Source organism: Podarcis melisellensis, assembly GCF_964234715.1.
Source record: "Podarcis melisellensis genome assembly, chromosome: 10".
Classification (NCBI taxonomy): Eukaryota; Metazoa; Chordata; class Lepidosauria; order Squamata; family Lacertidae; genus Podarcis; species Podarcis melisellensis.
The window spans coordinates 43,163,312-43,184,332 of record NC_138542.1 but is presented as its reverse complement, the minus strand read 5'-3'; the positions used below and the strand labels follow the sequence as shown (position 1 = coordinate 43,184,332).

The following is a 21,021-nucleotide window of genomic DNA, read 5'->3' as shown; positions in this document are numbered from 1 at the left end:
GGCTTGCTTTCAGGGTAGAGTGCATTGGAAGACAGTTTTAGAGCATAGAGAATGAGTAATGGAGATGTACACCAGAAGCATAAATTCATGCAAGCAAGAAGAAACTCAAAATTTTTCTATTTTGTCCTGCCCTTTAAAATAATACTCTGTGTCTGGTTCCGGCCTTTGTTTTCTACAGATATTGGCTGGGACCTAGCCCAACCTTTGAAGCACATCATCTCACAGAGACTTTTTCTGCCTCCTGCCATCCTTGACCAGATGTGCAACACACCAAGAAGACACCGAGGTGCACTCTCGGGTTGCAAACTTCCTAGGGTGGAAAATATGAGAAAAGAAGCAAAGATTCCACGAAGAAGTAAGTCAACTGAATACTTGGGGATATACTGTGGTCTAAACCACTGAGCCTTTTGGGCTTGCCGTTCAGAAGGTTGGCAGTTCAAATCCTAAACGGGGTGAGCTCCCGTTCCTCGGTCCCTGCTCCTGCCAACCTAGCAGTTCGAAATCACATCAGTGCAAGTAGATAAATTGGCAGGAAGGTAAATGGCGTTTCCGTGTGCTCTGGCTTCCGTCACAGTGTTCCGTTGTGCCAGAAGTGGTTTAGTCATACTGGCCATATGACCCGGAAAGCTGTCTGTGGACAAACGTTGGCTCCCTCAGCCTGAAAGCGAGATGAGCGCCGCAACCCCATAGTCACCTCTGACTGGACTTAACCGTCCAGGGGTCCTTTACCTTTTTTTACTGCATGTAGTAACACCACAGTTCTTTCTATGAAAGCCCATGGCACATTTTGGGGGGAGGTGCTGCGCATTTGGCTCCTCACACCACCCTGTTGGCCCTGTGCCACTGGGATCTGATCTGAATGATTTGCTGGGCGTAAGGAAACTTTACAGAGGGGGAAAGGTTATTTCATGTAAAGGAAGCATTTCCTGAAACATTTTCAGTAGCATATTATTTTTCTTTTCTACTTACAGCCTCTCTCATACATGTGGAGAGTCATCCTAGGTAGGAAAACTTATTATTTGTTATCAGCAATCTTCCATGTGGATTTCTCAGTCACATTCTTTATATCTTTATGATTTGGGTTTGGAAAGAGTGTAACACCCTTCTTGTTTTTAGATTTCTAAAAAACTGTATTATTCAGACAGGCCAACCAGCTCTTATTGGTGTGCTTAATGCTTTTATTGGATGATGATGATGATGATGATGATGAAGAAGAAGAAGAAAAATTATATACAGTGGTACCTTGGTTTTCTAACATCTCTGTTGAGGAACATTTCAGTTTTCGAATGCCATAAACCTGGAAGTAAATGCTTCAGTTTTCGAACATGCCTCGGAAGTCGAACATGCCACGCGGCTTCCGCTGAGTGTAAGATCCTGAGGCCTAGCTGTCGGCTGTTGAGTATTCGAACGTTTCAGAACTCGAACCATCTTCTGGAACGGGTTACATTCAAAAACCAAGGTACCACTGTACCACCCTTTATCAAAATATCCCAGTGTGATGTACAACATTTTAAAAAGATTACAGAACATCAGTGATAAAAACATAATAAAAAGCATAATAAAAAGCATTCTGACAGACAGCCTAATAATAAAATTGTCAATTTAAATGCTAACTTTTTGTGCACTCTTTCAAAAAAAATTTGCACAAAACAGGGTGGAATGGATTTAAGATGACTGAGTTCCAAAAGAACAGGTTTAGGTTAATCTGTCTATCCCTAATTAGAAGAGGACTGAACTCTTATGTTGAACGCAATGGCATTTTGAGATGCTTAACTTGGGATGGACAGTGCCCTGAGTCATGTCACCAGTGCGCTATGTCTTAAAATGACAAACTAAAGCTTAAACTAAGACACTGTATTTTATTTTTATTTGTGAATGCTAAATTGTATAGCAATTCTTTATTAAACAAGCATTTATATATCATCTTGGATTTTATACTGCAATTGCTACTTCATTTGATGTATTTATTTTATTTTATTCTGTGGCCTTAATCTGTTTCAGCTCTCTGGTTCTGTCTCAGGCAACTGGAGAAAATAACACTGAAAGGGGTTGTGTCACATTGGAGTTAGGAGAAAAAGAAGTACAAAACATGGCCCTGGCTCAGGAAACACATTTTAATTCTTTACACAACAAAGCTACAACTTGGCGATTAGAGAAGTGTCGACCTGGAAGAGCCACTAGTTGCAGAGAGAAGACATCTTTACAAGCGAAAGGTTTCTTTCTCCCCTTCATCATTGAAATTATTAGCAAAAGACTCAAGCACAGTGGTACCTCGCGTTAAGAACTTAGTTCATTCTGGAGGTCCATACTTAACCTGAAACTGTTCTTAACCTGAGGTACCACTTTAGCTAATGGGGCCTCCCGCTGCCATCATGCCGCCAGAGCACAATTTCTGTTCTCATCCTGAAGCAAAGTTCTTAACCCGAGATACTATTTCTGGGTTAGCGGAGTCTGTAACCTGAAGCATCTGTAACCCGAGATACCACTGTACACTAGTATGGATGGTGCAGTGTGTCATCAAAATTCCCATAATGGTCCTCTGTTCTACTCCTCTGCTGTGTTTATTTCTATATCTCCTCTAATCTATTAATGAATGTTGGGGCTAAGCCCTGAGAGTTGTAACTCAAATTGATCTCTGGAACAAGTAATAATTTACAGGAGTTTTTTGTTTGTTTTTGATCCCAGATCTTCTTGACAACCCGAAACACAATTTAGATGACAAAGAAAGGAAAATAAAGGAGAAATCACCAGCAAGCAATGTTAAACTGGACAGAAACAATGGAGGAAACCATGAAGGAAGTTTTAGACTCAGTGAGCCCTCTCATACACAAGATTTTCTACAACTCTCCTTACCTTTGGTGTCAGAAGGAAAGTATAGGCAAGTCACTGAAAAATACCAGAGGAATGAACAGCAACCTAAGTTGTCCTTAGGTCGGCCCCGGTAAGTGAACAAGACTGCCTGTTTCATGCAACATTCAGTGTGTCTGCTCTGACAAGATGCTTTAGCATTAAACTGTATTGTAGCTTGTACTCCCTGAAGACAGAATGCTATGCGAAGGAAGAATCTGATGCCAATATTGCACCTGAAACAGTGTAACCTGCACTGCCCATGCTGCTTCCACAATTGCTACTCTTCGTCATTCACAGGCATCTTCTACACACTGGGGGAAACCAATGTACCAAGAGAGCATAAACTCCTCCATGCCAATATGCCCCTAGAATTCATGTTGGCACTCAGTGGGATCCCATACTCTCTGGGTGGAGTTATTTCAGTCTCCCAATAGCATACATGACTATTCTATGAAATCAAGTCTGTGCAAATAAGAGTTTGAATTTTCTGTTCCAATGCATAAGAAGCCCCTTGATACAGATTGTCAGTGGGCTGGTTCATACATCACACTTAGACAGAGTTGGTTTTAAACCATGGCTTAATCATGAATGTGCCTTCTATGCCTCCCTGCAAATGTAGCTTTTCTCACCCTGAGGGTGCTGTTCATGGCACAAACAAACCATAGTATGGGTTGCAGTACTGTGCAAACCTAGATCATAATTTTTTTTCTTTTATTTTTTTAAAAAACCATACAAGTTTTCTTCAAACTAACTCTGAGTGGTTGTTGTTGTTGTTGTCACATATATTAGTCACATTTCTTTGCCATGGCAACTCAGTGACTTACAAAATGACAAAAAAAACCCAAAGACAACAACCCACATATATACATTAAAACCGAAAAGAAAGAATACATTAAAATATCCCACCCACTCTAAAAAGCAATAGATAGTTAAGAGCCAAATGCCTGGTTAAAAAGGAATGTTTCTACATGGCATCTGAAGGTATGTAATGACAGTGCCAGACGAGCCCCCATTTCTCAAATGGGGAGCCACCATCAAAAAGGGCTGTTCTTGTATTGCCCGTCTCCTGATCCTCCACGGAGGGGCACACAAAGAAAGACCTCAGATGGTGACCAGTCTCTGGGAGACTCATACAGGGAGAGACATTCCTTGAGGTATTGGGAGTCCTGTGTTACATAAGGCATTAAAGGTCAAAACCAGAAATTTAAATTGGGACCATAAATCAATTGATAGCCAGTGCAGTCAGGCCAGAATTGGTGTTATGTGCTCAGACCACCTTGCCCCAGTGAGCAGCCTGGCTGCTGAATTCTGCACTAGCTGAAGTTTCTGAATCATCTTCAAAGGCACTCCCACTTATAATACATTGCAGTAATCTCACTCCTAGAGGTTACCAGTGGTTAGACAACAGAAGTTAGATTATTCCTATCCAGATATGGGCATAGCCGGGCCACCAGCTGATAGCAGGTGCTCTGCACTACAGAGGACATCTGAGCTTCAAGTGATGGCAATGAATCCAGAAGTTTCCCCAGGTTACATGCCAGCTCCTTCTAGGGTAATGTAACCCCATCAAAAGCAGGTCACTTCCCATCTATCCAGTACATAACTAAGGCAAGACATTGGTCCAGGACATCCACTCCACACCTGCAGAAGTAAAGGAGTAGCAGAGCTGTGTGTCCTCCGCATATTGCTGACAATGTATTCCAAAACTCCAGAAATTGGGCCTAGTACAGGTGTTCCCCTTTTACCCCACCATTTGGCAATACTGGGGCTTTATAAATGAGTATATAAATATAGGCAGTGGTGGGTTACCTTACAAGAAGGCACAGAAAAGGCAAGGCAGTGGTGGTTCAAGAAACACTTTGGTGATGGTACATTTAGATTAGGTTTTTATAAAGATTATATTAGCCCAGTAGGACCCCACATTCTGGATTGACTAAAGCAAGGTAGGAATAACAGGAGACCATGCTAGGAAGATGAAGGTTCATATTAGTCTTTATATGTGACTTTAGAGTGTTCAAAGCACGTCACATACCTTTTCTCTCGAGATTACAGTAGTCCAGGCAACAAGTAACCACAGGTCTTAGCAGCAACATCCTGAGGAGTTCCATTCTGATTTACTGGTGCTTGGAAACCGGGTGCCTTCTAAATAGTTCTTTGGGAAGAAGTTGGTTTATGAAGTAAAATGTAAACAATAAAGAGGCTGCCTGGTTGGGATGACAATTTAGTGGATTTGTCCTTATGAGAGGGACACTGAGACCAATTTCCTTTGTTTATCTGTGCAGACCTCGCTTGGCTACACTAATGAATACAAAAGGGACCCACAAGACACTTTTACTGAAACGCTGTGAGGATGATGAAGCATCCACTTCTACATCTCTACTGCACACTGGGCCAAAAATGGCAGTGAAAAAGTTACTGTGCCAAAGTGAGAGCAAGTTTTTTTCAAAGAGACGCAAAAGTGAGTGCCTAAATCACAGGCCTTCAATGCAAGACCTTTCAGCAACAACTGAGAGAATTTCCTTTCACGCTTAGAATCAGGTGCCATTTCTTTTCAGGCAGCTAACAAGCCAATGCATACCACTGCAAAGGCTCCATCCAGATGGACAACCTGCAATGATATCTTCAGAAATTATTGCGTCAGTTCCTTGGATGTGGTGCTGGGAAAATGAAAAGAAAAAAAAAAAAGTATCTTCATCGTACAGCACTTGTGCCATGCGCAGGCTTGGAATACAGGATACAAAAATATGCTGGAACATCACCCATGAGGCTTCTGTGACAGATAAAAATGAAACCAAAATATGAACTCGTTTATGTTTATTGCTGACAAATTTTACATTGAAGCAAGTCTAGTCATTTTACTTTTGAATTTCACTTGCTTTAAAAACTGATGCTGTTTTTTAAAAAATGATTAACTGAAAAAGGAGGGATTGGGGTAGTGCTTCTCAGTACTAAAACCTATTAGACAAATTAAAAAATCATAGTGAGGATCATCATCCAATCTTGTCTTAAATCTAAAAAGAGAAATAACAAATGATCCGCAGGAAGGAATTGCTTTTCTACAGTTAGTCAAAATGATATTAAATTGGAAGTTCCAGTCAAGCACTGTATTTTCCAACAATGCTCTTCCTAATGGCCAAGATCTGCCTATAGTGTCTACTCACAAGTCCCTTTTAGCAAAGATTCCATAAATGTTAATTAAAAGTTTCCTTCTTGTAGTTTCAGCCATTTTATTGGTTCCTGTAGGGCAACGTTCCCATTAGTTGCTTGAAATGCAGCAAGCTGTATTCACCCAAAATTGTTCACATCAGAGCGGGGAGATGTCATCACCTGACACGCAGGACCTTTTTTGGTTTCCCCACCCCTGGAACTCCTGTTCATTAAGCCATCTGTGTCTGTGTGTTCATCTGCACCTGCACTAAGGCAGCTAGGGTAGGTTCACATTACTGTTTACTCCGCACTCCGTTTTCTAATCAGTTTGAAGCTGGTTTGAAGGAGGAAAACACATCAAACAGCAGTTTCTTGACAGTATTTGTTAAGCCACAATGCAAATTGATCCTGTAATTTCTTAAATTGTGAATGCAGTTTCAAAAATTAGTGGGAGAGCACTGAATAAGTAAGCGGTAATACCTTTACTTTCTGTTCCAGAGGGAAAGGGGAGATAAAACTTTAATTATTTCCCTCTCATTTTTTGTTTTATAGTTGTATTTTGCTGCTCTTAAAAATGGGGGAGGGTGGATAATGCAAGACTTATATTGAATCCCACCCCCAGCTGTGGTATAGACTGGGGAAATGACATGGGTAAAGGATGAAAACTCCCTTCCCCCAGTGCCATGGTTCCAATCTGAATCCACAGGCCACATTTAGTCTTTACAAAACTGAAGGAAGATCTCCCACTTATTGGTATCCATCTGTCTTGAGTCACAATGGAGCGAGTGCCTGGGGATAAAGTCAAACCTCTTTTCAGCAATGACGTGACCTCCCCAGGGTGTGCATGGAGGTCCTCGGCTACCTGGATGACAAGAGTCCACTCAGCATTGCTGATGTGGTCCAAAGGAAAGCAGTTTGGCACCAGCTTGGCTGCAGGAGTTGCAAGAAGGAGGTGTACAGGTGCCATCCAGCCATCTTAAGAGAATTCATCACAACCCCCAGACTAACAGGCTAAAGCTGCACAATTCTAAGAAGCTTTGAAAAACCGTTTACCTGTGCACATTGGACAGGCTGGTGCTGCACTGTGAGGGGCTTCATATTCAGTTGTGCATCATAGTGCTACAGGGCACGGCAATGCTGTGGTTAGCTGTGCTGGTCCAGTCTTCTTACAGGATATGCCCCCACTCCCTGCATTTTAGCACCTTGCTGCAGTCCTCTTACTGCAGATCTCAGCAAATAAACCTGGGTACACCTTTGGATTGTTCTTTTTAGATTGCTACAATAAACTTTTTGAAATTTGCATTGATGAAACCAATGAATTCAAAAGAGCCAACTCATGATACCATCATGAGATCCCACACCCAGGAGTGTGCAACATGAAATGACAAGAAGGTGCAATGTGATGAGTATTTGTGGGGGGTTTTAAGCACATATAAATCCATATTGATTATAAATTAGTTACCACCCAAAGAGTCTGGAATTACTGGGATAAATTTCAGAGCACCAGCATAATGTTTCCATGTGAAAGTGGCCAAATTATTACTCTAGAAACAACCCACATCACCAGGCCATATTATGGTTGAGCAATACTCAGCTGCTAAGTAACTTTATGCCCGCCTTGCAGAGGCAGTTTCAAGTGCCCTACAACAAGCAGCCCGGGGATAAAAGCCCTGGGACGACGTCAGAGTTTGCACTTGCATACTATTTCTGCGCATGCACTTGGACGCACTACTACTGTACTCTTGTGAAGCGTGCATCCCTTTTCTATCACAGTGCATATGAGGTTCTGCCCCCGCTAACAAAAGCCTTCCCTCCCAACAAAAACCCTGGCTACGCCCATGTCATGGTGTATCTCTACAGAAAGTTTTCCGTTTTGTTTCCTGGAAAGGCTCTTGTTGCATTTAAGAAACCGCATGATAAACACACCCATTTCCAGGGGAAAAAAATCACCCCTTATCGCCGCCTGTTGTGCAGCTGCGTTAAAAAGAAAAGAAGCCTTACCCCCCCCTGCGGGGAGTTTTGTTTTGCATCCCTGATCAACTTAAAATGAAGCTCATTGGTCACACCTGATTAGATGAGCTGGGAGGTAGAGAAGCAAGCACTGGGTAAAACGTCAAGTCAACTTTCACAAAAAAATAGATCATGAAGCTTGGAGGGCGACAGTAAACACTCGCCATCCGCGATAAGGCCAATTAGACCGAAAACGAAAGAGAAATCTGCTGAGAGTGCGGCACGTGACGGATGGCTCTGCTTTCTCAAACAAGCAAGTAAACAAGCGCTTAGATCGACTTCTGCGCTGGAGGGCAGCGCATCTCGCCATCGCCGAGCTCCGCAAGCAAGTAAATATTCTTCCTATTTGCTCCTCGCTTGCTTGCGCTTTTCTTTTTATAACGCATAGAGAACTTTTAAGGGAATAATTTGGGGTTAGGGACGCGGAGATTCACTCCAGTATTTCACGGCAACCAGTTTGCTCGTCGTTCCGACTTTGGGCAACTCGGTGCTAAATCACTTTGCGCAGGTTTCGCCGCAACTCTGGAGGAAGAGAAGCAACGAGCGCATTTGCTGTCGATTTTCGCTTAGTGATGGTCTCGCTTTTCTCCAACGCGGGTGGGCAGGTTTTTCCAAGCATTGGAAATAATATAAAGACGACAAAGACAGTTTTCGGGGGGGGGGGCTGGCTTTCAGCATGTCCAGCTATTTTCTGGAAACGCGTGACAACGCTACTTCTGAAACACGCTTGGCGTGTTAAACCCAACCCGCTTTAGGCTTACTCCCATGGCACGTCTGGAAGGCCTGAAGAGCGACGAGGGTTGGGAGGGGCATGGCGCACCCATTCCCATACACTTGGGGGTCGGGGCAAAGGGGGTCCGGCCATATCCGGCACGAATTGCTCCCCCTGATGTGAAAAGGAGGGGTGAAGGCCGAGTTTGGGGGAGGCATTTGGCCGCTCCGTGATGGGGCGCCTCATTATTGAGGTGGGGAGAGAGGCGGGTCAGAGAGCAGCGCCTCCCGGAGGTCAGTTTGGAAATCCTATTTCTGCACCTGGCCTTGGCTCACCCCCCCCCCCGAAAAAGACCTCTCAGGCTGACTTGAACCTCCTTTCCGCGAGTCTCGTTTTTCCTGTTCTCTTCCCGAACAGACCCTGGAAGTTATTTTTCAAAGGGCGTTTGTGTGCCTGTGCTCTGCCTGTGTCTGTCTTAGGGCCGCTCCCGTTGCTGCAGGTATCCTGCTTCTGCCTCTTCCCATTCCCCCCTCTAGACCACTTGCCTCCCGCCCCGCCTCCCGTCCACTTGTTGTTTTGTCTTTGACAAAACTTCCTTCTTCCCCGCCCCGGGCGCACTATTGTTCTCCTTCCTGCTTATCTCTCTTGCTTTCTCTCCTGTTAAGTTTCCCTGCCCCCCCCCCCCAGCAAACTTTTCTTTCTACGTTTTTTCCTCGCACCTCCCCTTGGTGCAACCCAGCCCCTTCTTCTTATTTTGCTTTCGCTTTTGCTGAACATTCCGCCTCTCTCGAAGCGCGTCGGTGAATCTGAAAGCTTGCGAAGTGAGTAAACATTAACAATTTTGGGTGATGATTGCTCCTGCAGGCGGCTCTCGTCTTCAAAGCCCCTTGGCCGCGCGATCTCCTCGTTATTTCTGTTTATTTCTCCTCCCGCTCTCCGCCTTTGGGAAAAATGCACGCAGTCTCCCTAGGGGCTTGGTCTCGTCCAGCCCACTGGCGTCCGCAAGGGGGGGGGATCAGTCCTCCCACCCCTAATGGCAGAACGCCGAGATTTCAATGCTTTAAAATGGTTTATTGTAGCCTTTGTAGAGCTGAAGATACCTATTGGGCGAAGTCTGGTTTGTTTGGTTCCTATCTTTCCTGTTTTTAGCCAATAAGAGAAGTGGTAGTAATGATTGACATTTAGGTGGGAAAGCAATCTAGCCAATTGGACAAAAACGGAGGCTACAGTACAGTACAGTACAGACGTTGGAAATTACTGCTTCCGTCTTATTTTAAGACTGACTGTGCTCCCTGAAGGATGATTGCTGTTGCCCTGTAGAAAACAGTTCAGATACAGTATTCAGAATTTCAACACTTGCTTTCACCTGCCTCCTGCCTGGAGGGGTATTGTTCTTGCCATTTGGATGTTTTGTATTTTATTGTTAGGTATTGTTTCTGTGTTTGTTAACATGAGATGTTTGTTTGATATTAGTGTTTAAATCATGTTCTGTTTTGTAACTTAATGAATCACCTTAACTTAATGAATCACCTTAAAATAATTAACTCTGTTAGTGCTTCTCTATCTGCTGTCCTTTCTGATGTCAGGGTATCCTAGGGAATTGAAAATTTTAAATACTATAGTGTAAATCAAAGGTTCTCTTGCCTACAGAGACTTCTGCAGATCTTGCTTTTAAAATCATGTATAATTTAGTTGAGATTCCTGCATTGCAGGGGATTGGACTAGAGGACCCTTGGGATCCCTTCAAGCTCTACAACTCTGCTGTCAATTTTTTTAAACCTTATAGTTCAGCAATTACAAAGAAACTAGCGAGTTGGGGACAAAAACACACATTCCAGCTTTAAGCACAGAATCCAAAGGAAAAGTGAGCAGCATAATGTCACAATCTTAAGCACCAGCCAAAATAAAAACATATTTTTGTATACATCCAGGCTTAACTGGCATCAGTTTGGCTTCTGCAAAGGAAAGGGAAGCAAATATTGCTCACTCATTTTTCTTGCTGATAAGGAAGAAAGCAAGTTAACTTGTGGGAAAGGAGTTGAAAATGGAAATGAGTAACTTCTAAGTAGTAATGACGCATTTTGCGAAAATTTCCTAATTTCCTCTGCAACAAGGTGGTGGCATTAAAGGGCATTTGGATGATAGCCAAAAATCAAATAATTCTTTGGCAGGAATCATACAGACAAATAAAAAGCTACTAGTTAGTATATAGCACAAGTTTATGTTTGTATTGGCTAAGACTGTTGAGTTTGTTCCCTCCCCCCAAAAGAAAACAAAAAAGGGTATATGCACAAGAGCCTTGCTGAATCAGATTAAATGTTTGGTTTAATTAAGTACGGTATCCTGTTTCCAACATTGGCCAGCCTACATTGGGCATCTTATCCTCCCAGAATCTGAACATCAAAGATTTACTGCCTCTGAACATGGAGTTTTCCCTTAGGTATTAGGAGGAACTTGGGAGGGTGCATCCATCCTTCTAGCTCAGCTCCAATCATGCAATCCAGCCAACTGGGACTCTCTTAAGTCCCATTTATTTAAATGGGAATGTGAAGCACATTAAACATCGCCCATGGAAATCAGTGAAACCTCATATTGCTTTGTATTGCCTGGATCCTTCCCTTATTTTACTGTGTCAATTAAAATATGCTTCTTTCCTGTCACACTACTATATGCCTACAGGAGGGGTGTTATTTGGAATTTACCTTGCCATAGTGGCATCATTCTGGCTGCCAGCGCAGCAGTAGTAGCATCATTAAATGTTGTGGCCAACTCACACTTTGAGCAGATGATGACATGGTGAAATCTCGTTTTCCATAGGTGGCACAATGATTCATTCCGGGCATTGAGGAGGCCTTGATCTGCTGGTTGCTGTGTACTGGTTAGAACTAGTTGCGTCTTTTATAAAAAAGTGAGTATTAGTCATCCTCTTGTTTCCTCCTCCACTTCAATCTTTATCTAGTGATTCCTCCAGCCTTGCATGGTCTTGCACAGTTCGATGTTGTAATGTATAGATTAGATGGTCTGTGTAAAGTACTCTCCAGTTTAGTAGGGGGAGGGAGGCAAGCATCTGGTAGCATCACATTGACAACTAGTATGAGTAAAACTTTACTAGAATATAGCTGCCAGAACTTAGTATCCTGTCAATTGTGTAGAAGTTGCAACCAGTGCTGCCTCTATCAGTAAGCAGAAGACAGAGACCTGAAGGGTATCAAATTTCCAGATATATAATGTATATTTTACCACAGCATAGCATAAAATGATACTGATACCACAGGATAGGGTATCATTTAAAATCCACATTTTAGCTTTTGTATTTGGGGTACCAAATTGGCTTGTACAACAGACACAGACAAAGGTGCCTTATCAAGTGATAAAGACAATTTACTAAAAAACTGAATCATGTTCTTCAAAAGCTTTGTCAATTTTATCCTGTTGAGTTGGCCCAAAGAGAAAATTTGTACTCTGTGACAGTTCTAAGTAATAGAGATGATGACTTCTTCACTCAGCATAAATGAGTACCTGAGGAAAAATAACTGGAACAACAGGACAATAGTTACTCCTGATTTTCTTCCACAGTGAAGCCTGATGTGTGTCGGTTTTCAAAATTTCAGCCAGATAATGTTAGCCTGGAGTGAAACCTTAGAAAGGATGTTGCAAAAGAAGCATAGGTAGTAAGAGACAAGTACACATTAGCCTGATTTGTATAATGCTAAGCCATGGTTTGTTAAACTATGGTGTATTAAACATTAGCTGTGACTCGGCGTTGCGTGAGAAGCCAGCACCTTGCTTTAACCATGGGTTGTTTGGCTACCCTATACCAGGTGTGCACCAAGCTTTAAAGGCACAAGGCAAAGGCAGCTAAAAATAAGCCAACCTTTGACAAGCCATGGTTTGTTCAGTCATCTGCAGGGCAACTCAGTTAAACAAACCATTGCTTCACAGATGGGTCATCAGCATTGCATTCGCAGGCACCAGTATCTCCAGCAGTTCCTCTTTAAACGTGGCCCCATTTTCACTGGATGATAGGACTGGACACCTACCACCCCTTCTGTTCTGAACAGAGGAGATACAAATACAGTGGTACCTCTGGTTAAGAACTTAATTCGTTCTGGAGGGGTCCATTCTTAACCTGAAACTGTTCTGAGGCACCACTTTAGCTAATGGGGCCTCCCTCTGCCGCCGTACGATTTCTGTTCTCATCCTGAAGCAAAGTTCTTAACCCGAGGTACTACTTCTGGGTTAGCGGTGTCTGTAACCTGAGGTACCACTGTAAGCTTTTCACTGTGGTGGCTGATATAGATGTCTGTTTCCCATTGATAGATGGGACATACCTTTACCATTTTCTGGTCCTGTCTTTTTACATTCTTTTAGATGTAATGGCCAGTTTGGAGTAAGTCATGCTCCCACAACAGGCGTTTTGTGATGTGTCATGCCCCCACAGCAGCTGCCCTGTTACTGATATCCATGACACGTTCTCAAAATTCCAAGAGTGCCTTGCATACAAACGAGGCCAATGAGTTCGATTTCGTAATCCTTTTCTTAGTCACAGCACTCCTAAATTACTCCGGTACCTTACATACCAAATGTCACTTATATGTGTTGCAACTGAAAGTAAAAGCATCCTTTTGCATCAATCCCCATGAATAACTTTGCAGTTAAGAGTTGTTCCCACGTTCTTTACCATTTGGTTGTGTAGGAGCCACACATAGCTCAAAGTGGTGGTACTTCTTGCAGGATTTTGCACCCACGCTGCTCACCTCGCCCTTCCCATTTAAACCACATTAATCTTAGTGCTGGGAAAAGGCTGTTTGATGGTGCATCCATCACTGTAGTCCACAAGCAGTGGAATATGGCTGCAATTTTTTTTGCATTCCTATTCAATGATGCCCATGTCATTAGTGGCAACAGGAACAACATTTGAATGTTGCACATCTCTCCCCACCACTCCCAGTGTTAATGACAGAGAACTCCTTGCAGTAGTAACCTTTTTGTAGCTGTTTTGTAGCTAAATCACCAGCTGATGTTCCCATCATACAACAACCACCACCCCTCCACCACGAGTTGCTGCTGAGCACTTTAAAGATAACCTGTGCACAGAACCTCTCTTGATGTTGCATCCTGAGTTATCAAATACAGATGATTGTAGGGATAGCATGCAAAGCCAAAATTCCGTATACTTAAAAACACATTTGGGTCAGTGGTGGATGGGATTGCCAAAATTTTCCGGGACACCCACCCCCTTGTTGGGGGGTGACTGGCTGGGAAGATGTGACTATAAAGCTGCTCCCTGTTTTTCCTACTTCTATGGTTTTTACAGGGTCTAGCCAACTAGCCCAACCTTCATACACCTGTCAATCCAGACTGTGCCTATACATATCTATTAACCAGCCACACATTTTATCTTCTAAAAATCTCTGGGTGGCATACATGGTCTCTTTCAACCTTTCCCTACTGTTCATCCTCTCGGGCTGAGAGTATGACTGGCCCAATATCACCCAATGGGCTTTGGGGCTAGGCTAAGCAAGGATTTGACCCCTTGAAACTGAAATGTGATTTTTCTCCTACCAGGTGGCCAAGATGAAAATACAACCAAAATGCTCGAAAGACAATGCTAAGCCCAGCACTGGTCTGCAGAGGCAAAGGTTCAGCCCATGCCTTTTCTACCTGAATAATCTCCTCTTGGCAGTTGGCTATGTAGCTCTGCTGCTTTATGCCCTCATCTGGAAAGCTGGGAATATTGTGGACTCTTCCACCAAAAAAATTGGCTTCTACAACTTCTGCTGGTGGGACCAAGAAGCAGAAAAACTTGAATGCTTCAAGAACTTGGAGAAGGTGGGCATCAACAGTGTTGCGCTGGTGTTGTCAAGGATCTGTGTGTATTCTACGCCAGTCTTGTGTCTCTTTGTTGCCACTACAGTTTTGCAAGCCCTGTGCTTGAAAGACAGAGATGGATTCAAACTGGCCTGCATCCTTTTGACCATTGGCAGCTTGATGTTGCCCGTTGGCCTCGCTTTGTTCATCTTCCACACTGAGCCATGGATAAGGGTCTCTGAATTTGGAGAGGTTTTCGTAGCCCTGGCTGGGGCTCACATTTTGATGCTACTCCACTTGATCTTTCTTGTCCTGTTCCTTGCACATTGCAAGGATGCTCTACCCAAAGGACAAATCTTTCCTGTGTAAATATGTGAAGTTCCTACCTGGGATACCAAATACTGTAGTGGATTTAAAAGATAAGTGGATCCAGTGGCCCCGATGCCTTTCCAAGCCCTCACATGAATGATGAGCGTGTTGGGGGAAGAGTTGGCACTCCTAGCACACAGATATTTCTCTCTCTATCTTAAGTGCCGGGGGAGGGAGGGAGAGATTGCATGATTGCTGCCTTCTTCAATCATGCACTTATTTAGGTGTGATCAGTACATGGCTCTTTAAAAGTCAGCAGTAGCTAACTGCTGCTTGGCAGTATTGGAATTTTGCTGGGCATCCAAACTGTTTAGAACAAATTATTGATAGAAGATAAGCTAGTATCTCACAAGTCATGGTTTGACTTACAAGCCTAGTCATCATTTGTGGTCATCAATTGCCCCATCCTCTGGCACATGCAGAGGGGCAGTTTTCTCATCTGTGTTGAGGTTTAGAGAAAGTAAAGTACAGCATGAGTCACTCACTGCTTTGAAGAGACCTATCCTGCTGCTGCTTTTCTCCAAACTTGTAATGCAAGCAAAAACTAGATGATGGAGTGATCCTCATGCTGTTCTACCAGTACCATGCTTATGTTGCACGAATTTGGGGTTTTGTTTTTTCAAAAAAAAGAAGTGATATACAGTGTTCTTTTACAACTTTTGTATTGATCAAAGGCGTTTAAAGTTGGACGTGGTTGTGTATTTTCTAGCTTTCAACCAAAGACGGGTTCAATGAACAGCAGCCAGGATTACTTCACTTCCCTGTGTAGAGATGGCTGCTAATATTCCATTTATTCATGCCATCAATCAAACGCAACGGTGCAGGAGGCTGCTGCTTCTTTTATGATTGGGGTGGGGACCCTGCAGCCCTCCTGGTGCTGTTGGGACTGCCAGCGCACAGCATGGTTAATAGGAGGGACTATAGGAATCTTACTCCAGGGTCACAGCCTCCCATCTCTGCCATGTGCAAGATTCCTGGTTTCCTTTGTATTTAGTCGTTTGCAAAATAATTCATTTAAGTATGGTTGAACACACATTGCAGACACCTAGCTGCTGCTGCTATCATGAGAATACTGATAGTGACTGATAAAAGTGGGAGCGTTCTCTAATTATATAGGCTGATGCGTAGCCATATTGCTATGGGATGCTGGGAGGTTTTTCTTTTCCTTCAGTTCCAAGTGTAAACAAAGCATTTTGGGAAGCTTAACATTGTACAATTGTAGCCAAAGAATATTTTTTCAAGTGTCTTGTGGCCAAACCCAAGTCTTTGTTACTTATACAAGAGATACTGAAATTAAAGGTTTGTTAAACACTACTCGGTGTGACTGATTAAAAACAGAACAAATATCCATTGGAAACATTTTATCTTATCTACCAGTTCTGTGCCCCTTTGAAAAAAACACACCTTTTTTAAGTGCTTCACCAACATTAAGCTTAGCAATCCTTTACACAACAGGGATGGACAACAGATCGTCTGACCTTCATGTGTCCAAATTGCCAGTGCCTCAAATAAGGCATTATCTGCTCATGGTTTAAAGTTAAGTGAAGAAGATCTCCCGGACATATTTTAAGGCATCCTCCTCCTCTTCCTCAGATTTGGTCTTCTCAATGCAGCCTAAAGCCTCCAACTCCTTTGGGGGTTTGGATCCAACACTGGAGGTTCTTCTGCCTTGGTGGCTGCCACTAACTGAACTGCAGAGAGGATTTTCCAGCACTTGCTGAGGCCCTTGGGACTCATCTTCTGACGAAGTCATCTCGGCTTCCTTGGCCTTGCAATTCTAGCAAATAAAAGAATAATGTTATGTACACATTTCTGCTTGTTAGGTAGCAATCTCTTAAGAGAGAACTTCCATCCAGTGTGTGGGCCAAATTTGGACCATCAGACCATTCCCCCTAAACCACATCTGATGTCCTTTGTGGGGGAGTTGGAGTCGCAGCTACATCAGCCGCTTTTGCAGCTGAAACCAGGATTGACCTCCCTGCACAACAGTTGATACATGTGGGTGTTCAGGTGTGCAAAAGTGTTACCTGCAGGGAACTATTGCATACCTAAACTCTACAGAAAGCAAAACTGTCCTTCCCTGAGCATCAACTGATGCATGGGGAGTGCCAATCTGTGTTGGTCAATATCTCACCCCACTTATGTGGGCAATATGTTGTCATTACAAATATTTTAAAAAATAATGGTGACAGGTGGATGGCCACACTCTCCTGTCAAAGTTGGCCTGCAAAAGGGCAGGGAGCTAAAAATGGAGGTCAAAAAAGTTTATTCACTCCTGTCTTCATGATACATAGTTGCCAAGAATGGAATATTATGTCCAGCCCAGGGAAGTAGGAATACATGCTCATTGTGAATGATGAGAGTCCATTCAAAATCCTGGTCCCTCTTCTCAAAATTGCAAGTGATTCTCCATGGCCAAAGAAACACGCTGGAGTCTGCTGTGTTTCTCAGAGAAGGGGACACAGCAAATACAAACTATGTTTCAGTCACAATGTACTTCTCTGTCCTCAGCCAGTTCTACTGAGAGAGGGATTAACAGAAGAGGGTCAACCAAAAATCACCAGATGTGGTTATTTGCACCTTCACTCCAACTGGGATAACATGCCCCTAAGTGCTCACCTCAGCCATAATGCAAAGCGCCGCATCTACTAGCTCAGCTTCATTCATACAATAGATAGTCTCAAACCTGCAACAACAGCCAAAAAAAAGTTTCATGAAATCTAAAATCAACCAGACAGAAGATAGTTTGGAAAGTACATGCTCATACACACCAAAAGTTTATTTTCTGCAACCAGACTGTGTTTGCCATTTAGAGATTATAAGGCTGAAATCAACCATAGATGCACAGTAGCGCTATTGTTTGGTAACAGATTTTAGAAAGGAAATGTGTGTGCGTTGGGTGGTGAGGGGAGCTTACAAACTTAACGAACGAAAACATAGAATGGAGCAAGTGAGATGGGACTGGGCCAGACTGCTTCTGCACCGAAACATTTATGAGCAACTGGAACACAAGCAGCACAGCCGACACCCACAAATTCACACAAGACTGCAGGCAAGCTTCTAGCTGAATCTGCATGATCAGTGCTATTGGCATAGCAACACTGGCACCAAAATCTGCAATAGGAATCTGCAATAGGTTCTATTCTGTGGTGCACTCCCTCCCCTCCCTGCCACCTCTATTTAATGCTACTATCACTGGGCACACAACAACTTGCACGTGTTCAAAGTGTATAAGGCAATGCTTTCTAAACCCATTAATGATGGAGGGAACAAAGACAAGACTGCCAATGTGCCAGTTATTCTGCCTTTCTTGGGAGCCACCAACATAAAAGATAGTCCATGTTTTATAGAGGAAACTGCCTTAAACTACGTCAGACCATCTAGCGTAGTATCATCTACATTAGCTAGCAGCAAAATCTCCATGGTTTCGGGGTTCTCCTAGCCCTAACTCAACATGCCAGGGAGCAAACCTAGGACCTTCTGCCATACCACGGAGCTACAGCCTTTAGCATCGACATGCAGACAAAGTCAAACATATAGATGGGGGGCTGGGATAGCTCAGTAGGTAGAGCACAAGGCTCTTAACCTCAGGGTCATGGGTTTGAGCCCTACAGAAACTTCTAAGTAGAGGCCAAAGTGAAACCCAACCTTCCTTCCTTGGGTTAAAAACAACAACACAAAAGCAACTTACTTTGCCAAAGCTGCCTTCTTCCTTCTCTTTGGCTTCATCCCTGCTTGCTGTGCTGGCTCAGTCACCCTCTTTGTCATCCACGCTGGGAGGATTCTCTTAGTTACTTCAGGAGACCCCATTTCCTTCTGTTCCAGAAGACAGGGAACAGCTTTCACAACATGGGAACTGAGAATCCCTTTGCAGCAGAGTTAATATTATTTATTAGGGAATAGTGATTGATCCATGTACAAGAAAGGAGAGTGAGCTTTCTGATTCTCACAGAATAAGTTATATAATGGCTCATTTCAGTAGTCTACTCATACTAATTTCATGACATCAACAGGATGAGAGACACGCAAACCTAGGAGACATGGAAGAGCCTGGATTATGAAAGTCCAGCAGCCATTGCTCAGGACAGGGCACAAAGAGGAGCACTAGTTTTATGTAAAAAGAGAGAGAAGCAAGACACAGCTATTCATGGTTTGCTAAAATTTATAACCCTATAACAAGCTCTCGACAGTTTACAATACACTCACTGTTACATTTTTTGTTAACATCCCTGATCCAACCAACTGTACAATAGAGTGCAGGCAACTATTAAAAACAACCCAATCAATAGCAACAGCCATCTCCAGCCTGAGAATGTCCAGCTAGGGAAGCTTGCCTGCAAAGCAGGACTGACAACATACATGTCTATGCAGAAGTCCACACCACAGGGTTGAATAGTGCTTACTCCCAAGAAAGAGGGTAGAGGATTGTTGCAGTGGGAGGCAGGATAATGAGAAAGTAAAGCACTGAACATGTTTAGCAAGCTTCAGGCCTGTCAAATCCCGTCAGGGACTGTGCCACTAGTCCATTTGCTCAAGGAGCACATGGAAAGTTTGCCTGGAGTGGCATTCAATCAACTCCTGCAAGTTCTCTGGGAAAGGGGAAGAGCTGATCTCTCACCTCCTCTGAACTTCCTGCATAGATCGTTGTCCTGGCAAGAGATACCTCTGGACCAGGGGGTGAGGAAACTCAAGCCTGGGGGCTGAAGCTGGCCCTCCAGGCCTGTATGGCGCTTGGATATCTTCCCAGGCAACACCTGTTTCTCCTAAGTCAAACCCATCCCTTCACACACCTTTCAGGGCTGGCTGGAAGGCGTCCTTGAACTCCGATAATGCCTCTTGCTTGTATGAATTGGGGACAAAGAGGTGTGTGAATAAGTGTAGAATCTAGCCTACGGCAAATGTGACATCCCTTGCTCTGCCCACTTTTGCCTCCATCCCTGCCCACAGCTGGCCTGCGGCCCCTGGAAAGATGTCCAAAAGGGAATGTGGCCCTTGGGCTGAAAGGGGTTCTCCATCCCTGGTGTGGACTCTTGCCACCAGAGCGCCAATTCCCATGGAAGGTAATCTAGCAGCAGATAAATTTTAGTTATAAATATGAAGTACATGCAATGGCACCATGTTGCAGGCCTGAAAAGAGAGCGGTGGAGATGCTGCTACCTATACAGGCCTGCTGTTTCTAATTGTGCTTCAGGGCAGGTGCCACAGGATAGAAACACAAAAGCAAAAGAATTAAGCAATGTGGCCCCTCCCCAATGTAAAGCACCCAATGCAGACATCATTTCAGGGCAAATAAACTGTCTTTTCATTCACCCCTTATTTGCTTAGATGTCCAAGCGCTCAGTTACTATCAAAGAGAAATCAGTCTACAGTCACAGTTCCTATATTCAGGCCTCAGAGACGGTTCTCAGGTTGCTTAGGTTGGAGGAAAAGGGGATGGCAAATACTGTGCTACCACGCTGTGGCCTCTACAACGTAGAGCTTTCCAGAGGTATTTGGCCGGCAACTTTTTACTAAGGATGTTGACTTGCATGTTTAACAATGCTTACTCCCAGCTAAGCAACGCTGCGCGGGCTGCACCCTCAACCTGCTTCACCACAATTCCCAGGGGCGCGCGTAAGCCGCTCTTTTTAGCTTTTGCAAACAACAAACACTCCTCTAGGAAGAAGCCTCAACATTCAAGCCGGGCCCCGGGGGTTGCTCACCTCCTCCGTAGATCACGCTTCTTCCTCTTGCTCGCTCATCCTTGCACCCGACGCCAAGAACTGCAGCCGGGAAGGACTCCCGCCTTCGAGAGCTAGACAAGCGGCTTCCCCCACCGCGCGCGCGCAAACTTCGCGACTCCCCGCCGGGAACTGCAGCTTCCCAGGAGCGGAGGCTGGAGAGGCGCGCGCCGCCCGGGAGCAAGCGCCTCTTCCGCTGCACGTGACCCACCGGCTCCACCTCCCTCTCCTTCCATTGGCTGACAACTCCCTCCCTGCAGCCGCCCTCCCCGACTCCGCCTCCAGCCCGAAGCTACGTTTCCAAAAGACAGCAAAAGCGGGTTGCGCATCCGCTGAGCTACCGCAGCTTAACTTCAACCGTGGTAAATATATATATAGTCTCTGCAGTGCCAACAACAAGCC

General features: G+C 44.0%; 3 protein-coding genes across 7 annotated transcripts in view; 2 read left to right on the top strand and 1 right to left on the bottom strand.

The window, feature by feature from the left end:
- Positions 1-5,653, top strand: part of AGBL3 (AGBL carboxypeptidase 3) — a 32,563-nt gene extending 26,910 nt beyond the window's left edge. For 3 of the 4 annotated variants that reach the window (XM_081928571.1, XM_081928573.1, XM_081928574.1), the window contains 5 exons: positions 179-355; positions 972-1,002; positions 2,002-2,213; positions 2,686-2,941; positions 5,133-5,653. In XM_081928571.1, coding sequence (XP_081784697.1) covers positions 179-355; positions 972-1,002; positions 2,002-2,213; positions 2,686-2,941; positions 5,133-5,382 — 926 coding nt within the window. In that variant the 3' untranslated portion in view covers positions 5,383-5,653. The remainder of the gene's footprint in view (positions 1-178; positions 356-971; positions 1,003-2,001; positions 2,214-2,685; positions 2,942-5,132) is intronic. The other variant, XM_081928572.1, reaches the window with a different exon arrangement.
- Positions 5,654-8,290: 2,637 nt separating this feature from the next.
- TMEM140 (transmembrane protein 140) lies at positions 8,291-16,213 on the top strand. 2 transcript variants are annotated; one of them, XM_081928613.1, is made up of 3 exons: positions 8,291-8,336; positions 11,537-11,627; positions 14,288-16,213. In XM_081928613.1, the coding sequence occupies exon 3, from the start codon at positions 14,297-14,299 to the stop codon at positions 14,897-14,899; it is 603 nt and encodes a 200-aa protein (XP_081784739.1). In that variant the 5' UTR covers positions 8,291-8,336; positions 11,537-11,627; positions 14,288-14,296; the 3' UTR covers positions 14,900-16,213. The 2 variants fall into 2 exon arrangements, with proteins under 2 accessions (XP_081784739.1, XP_081784740.1); XM_081928614.1 differs by lacking the exon at positions 8,291-8,336 and adding an exon at positions 9,490-9,540 and having other exon boundaries at positions 11,537-11,625; positions 14,287-16,213.
- Positions 16,214-16,245: 32 nt separating this feature from the next.
- Positions 16,246-20,761, bottom strand: CYREN (cell cycle regulator of NHEJ). Its single transcript, XM_081928622.1, has 4 exons — positions 20,602-20,761; positions 18,591-18,715; positions 17,519-17,585; positions 16,246-16,676 (listed from the first exon to the last, which is right to left on the bottom strand). Exons 2-4 carry the CDS (start codon positions 18,707-18,709, stop codon positions 16,437-16,439), a joined length of 426 nt encoding a protein of 141 aa, XP_081784748.1. The 5' UTR covers positions 18,710-18,715; positions 20,602-20,761; the 3' UTR covers positions 16,246-16,436.
- Between the last annotated feature and the right edge of the window lie 260 nt (positions 20,762-21,021).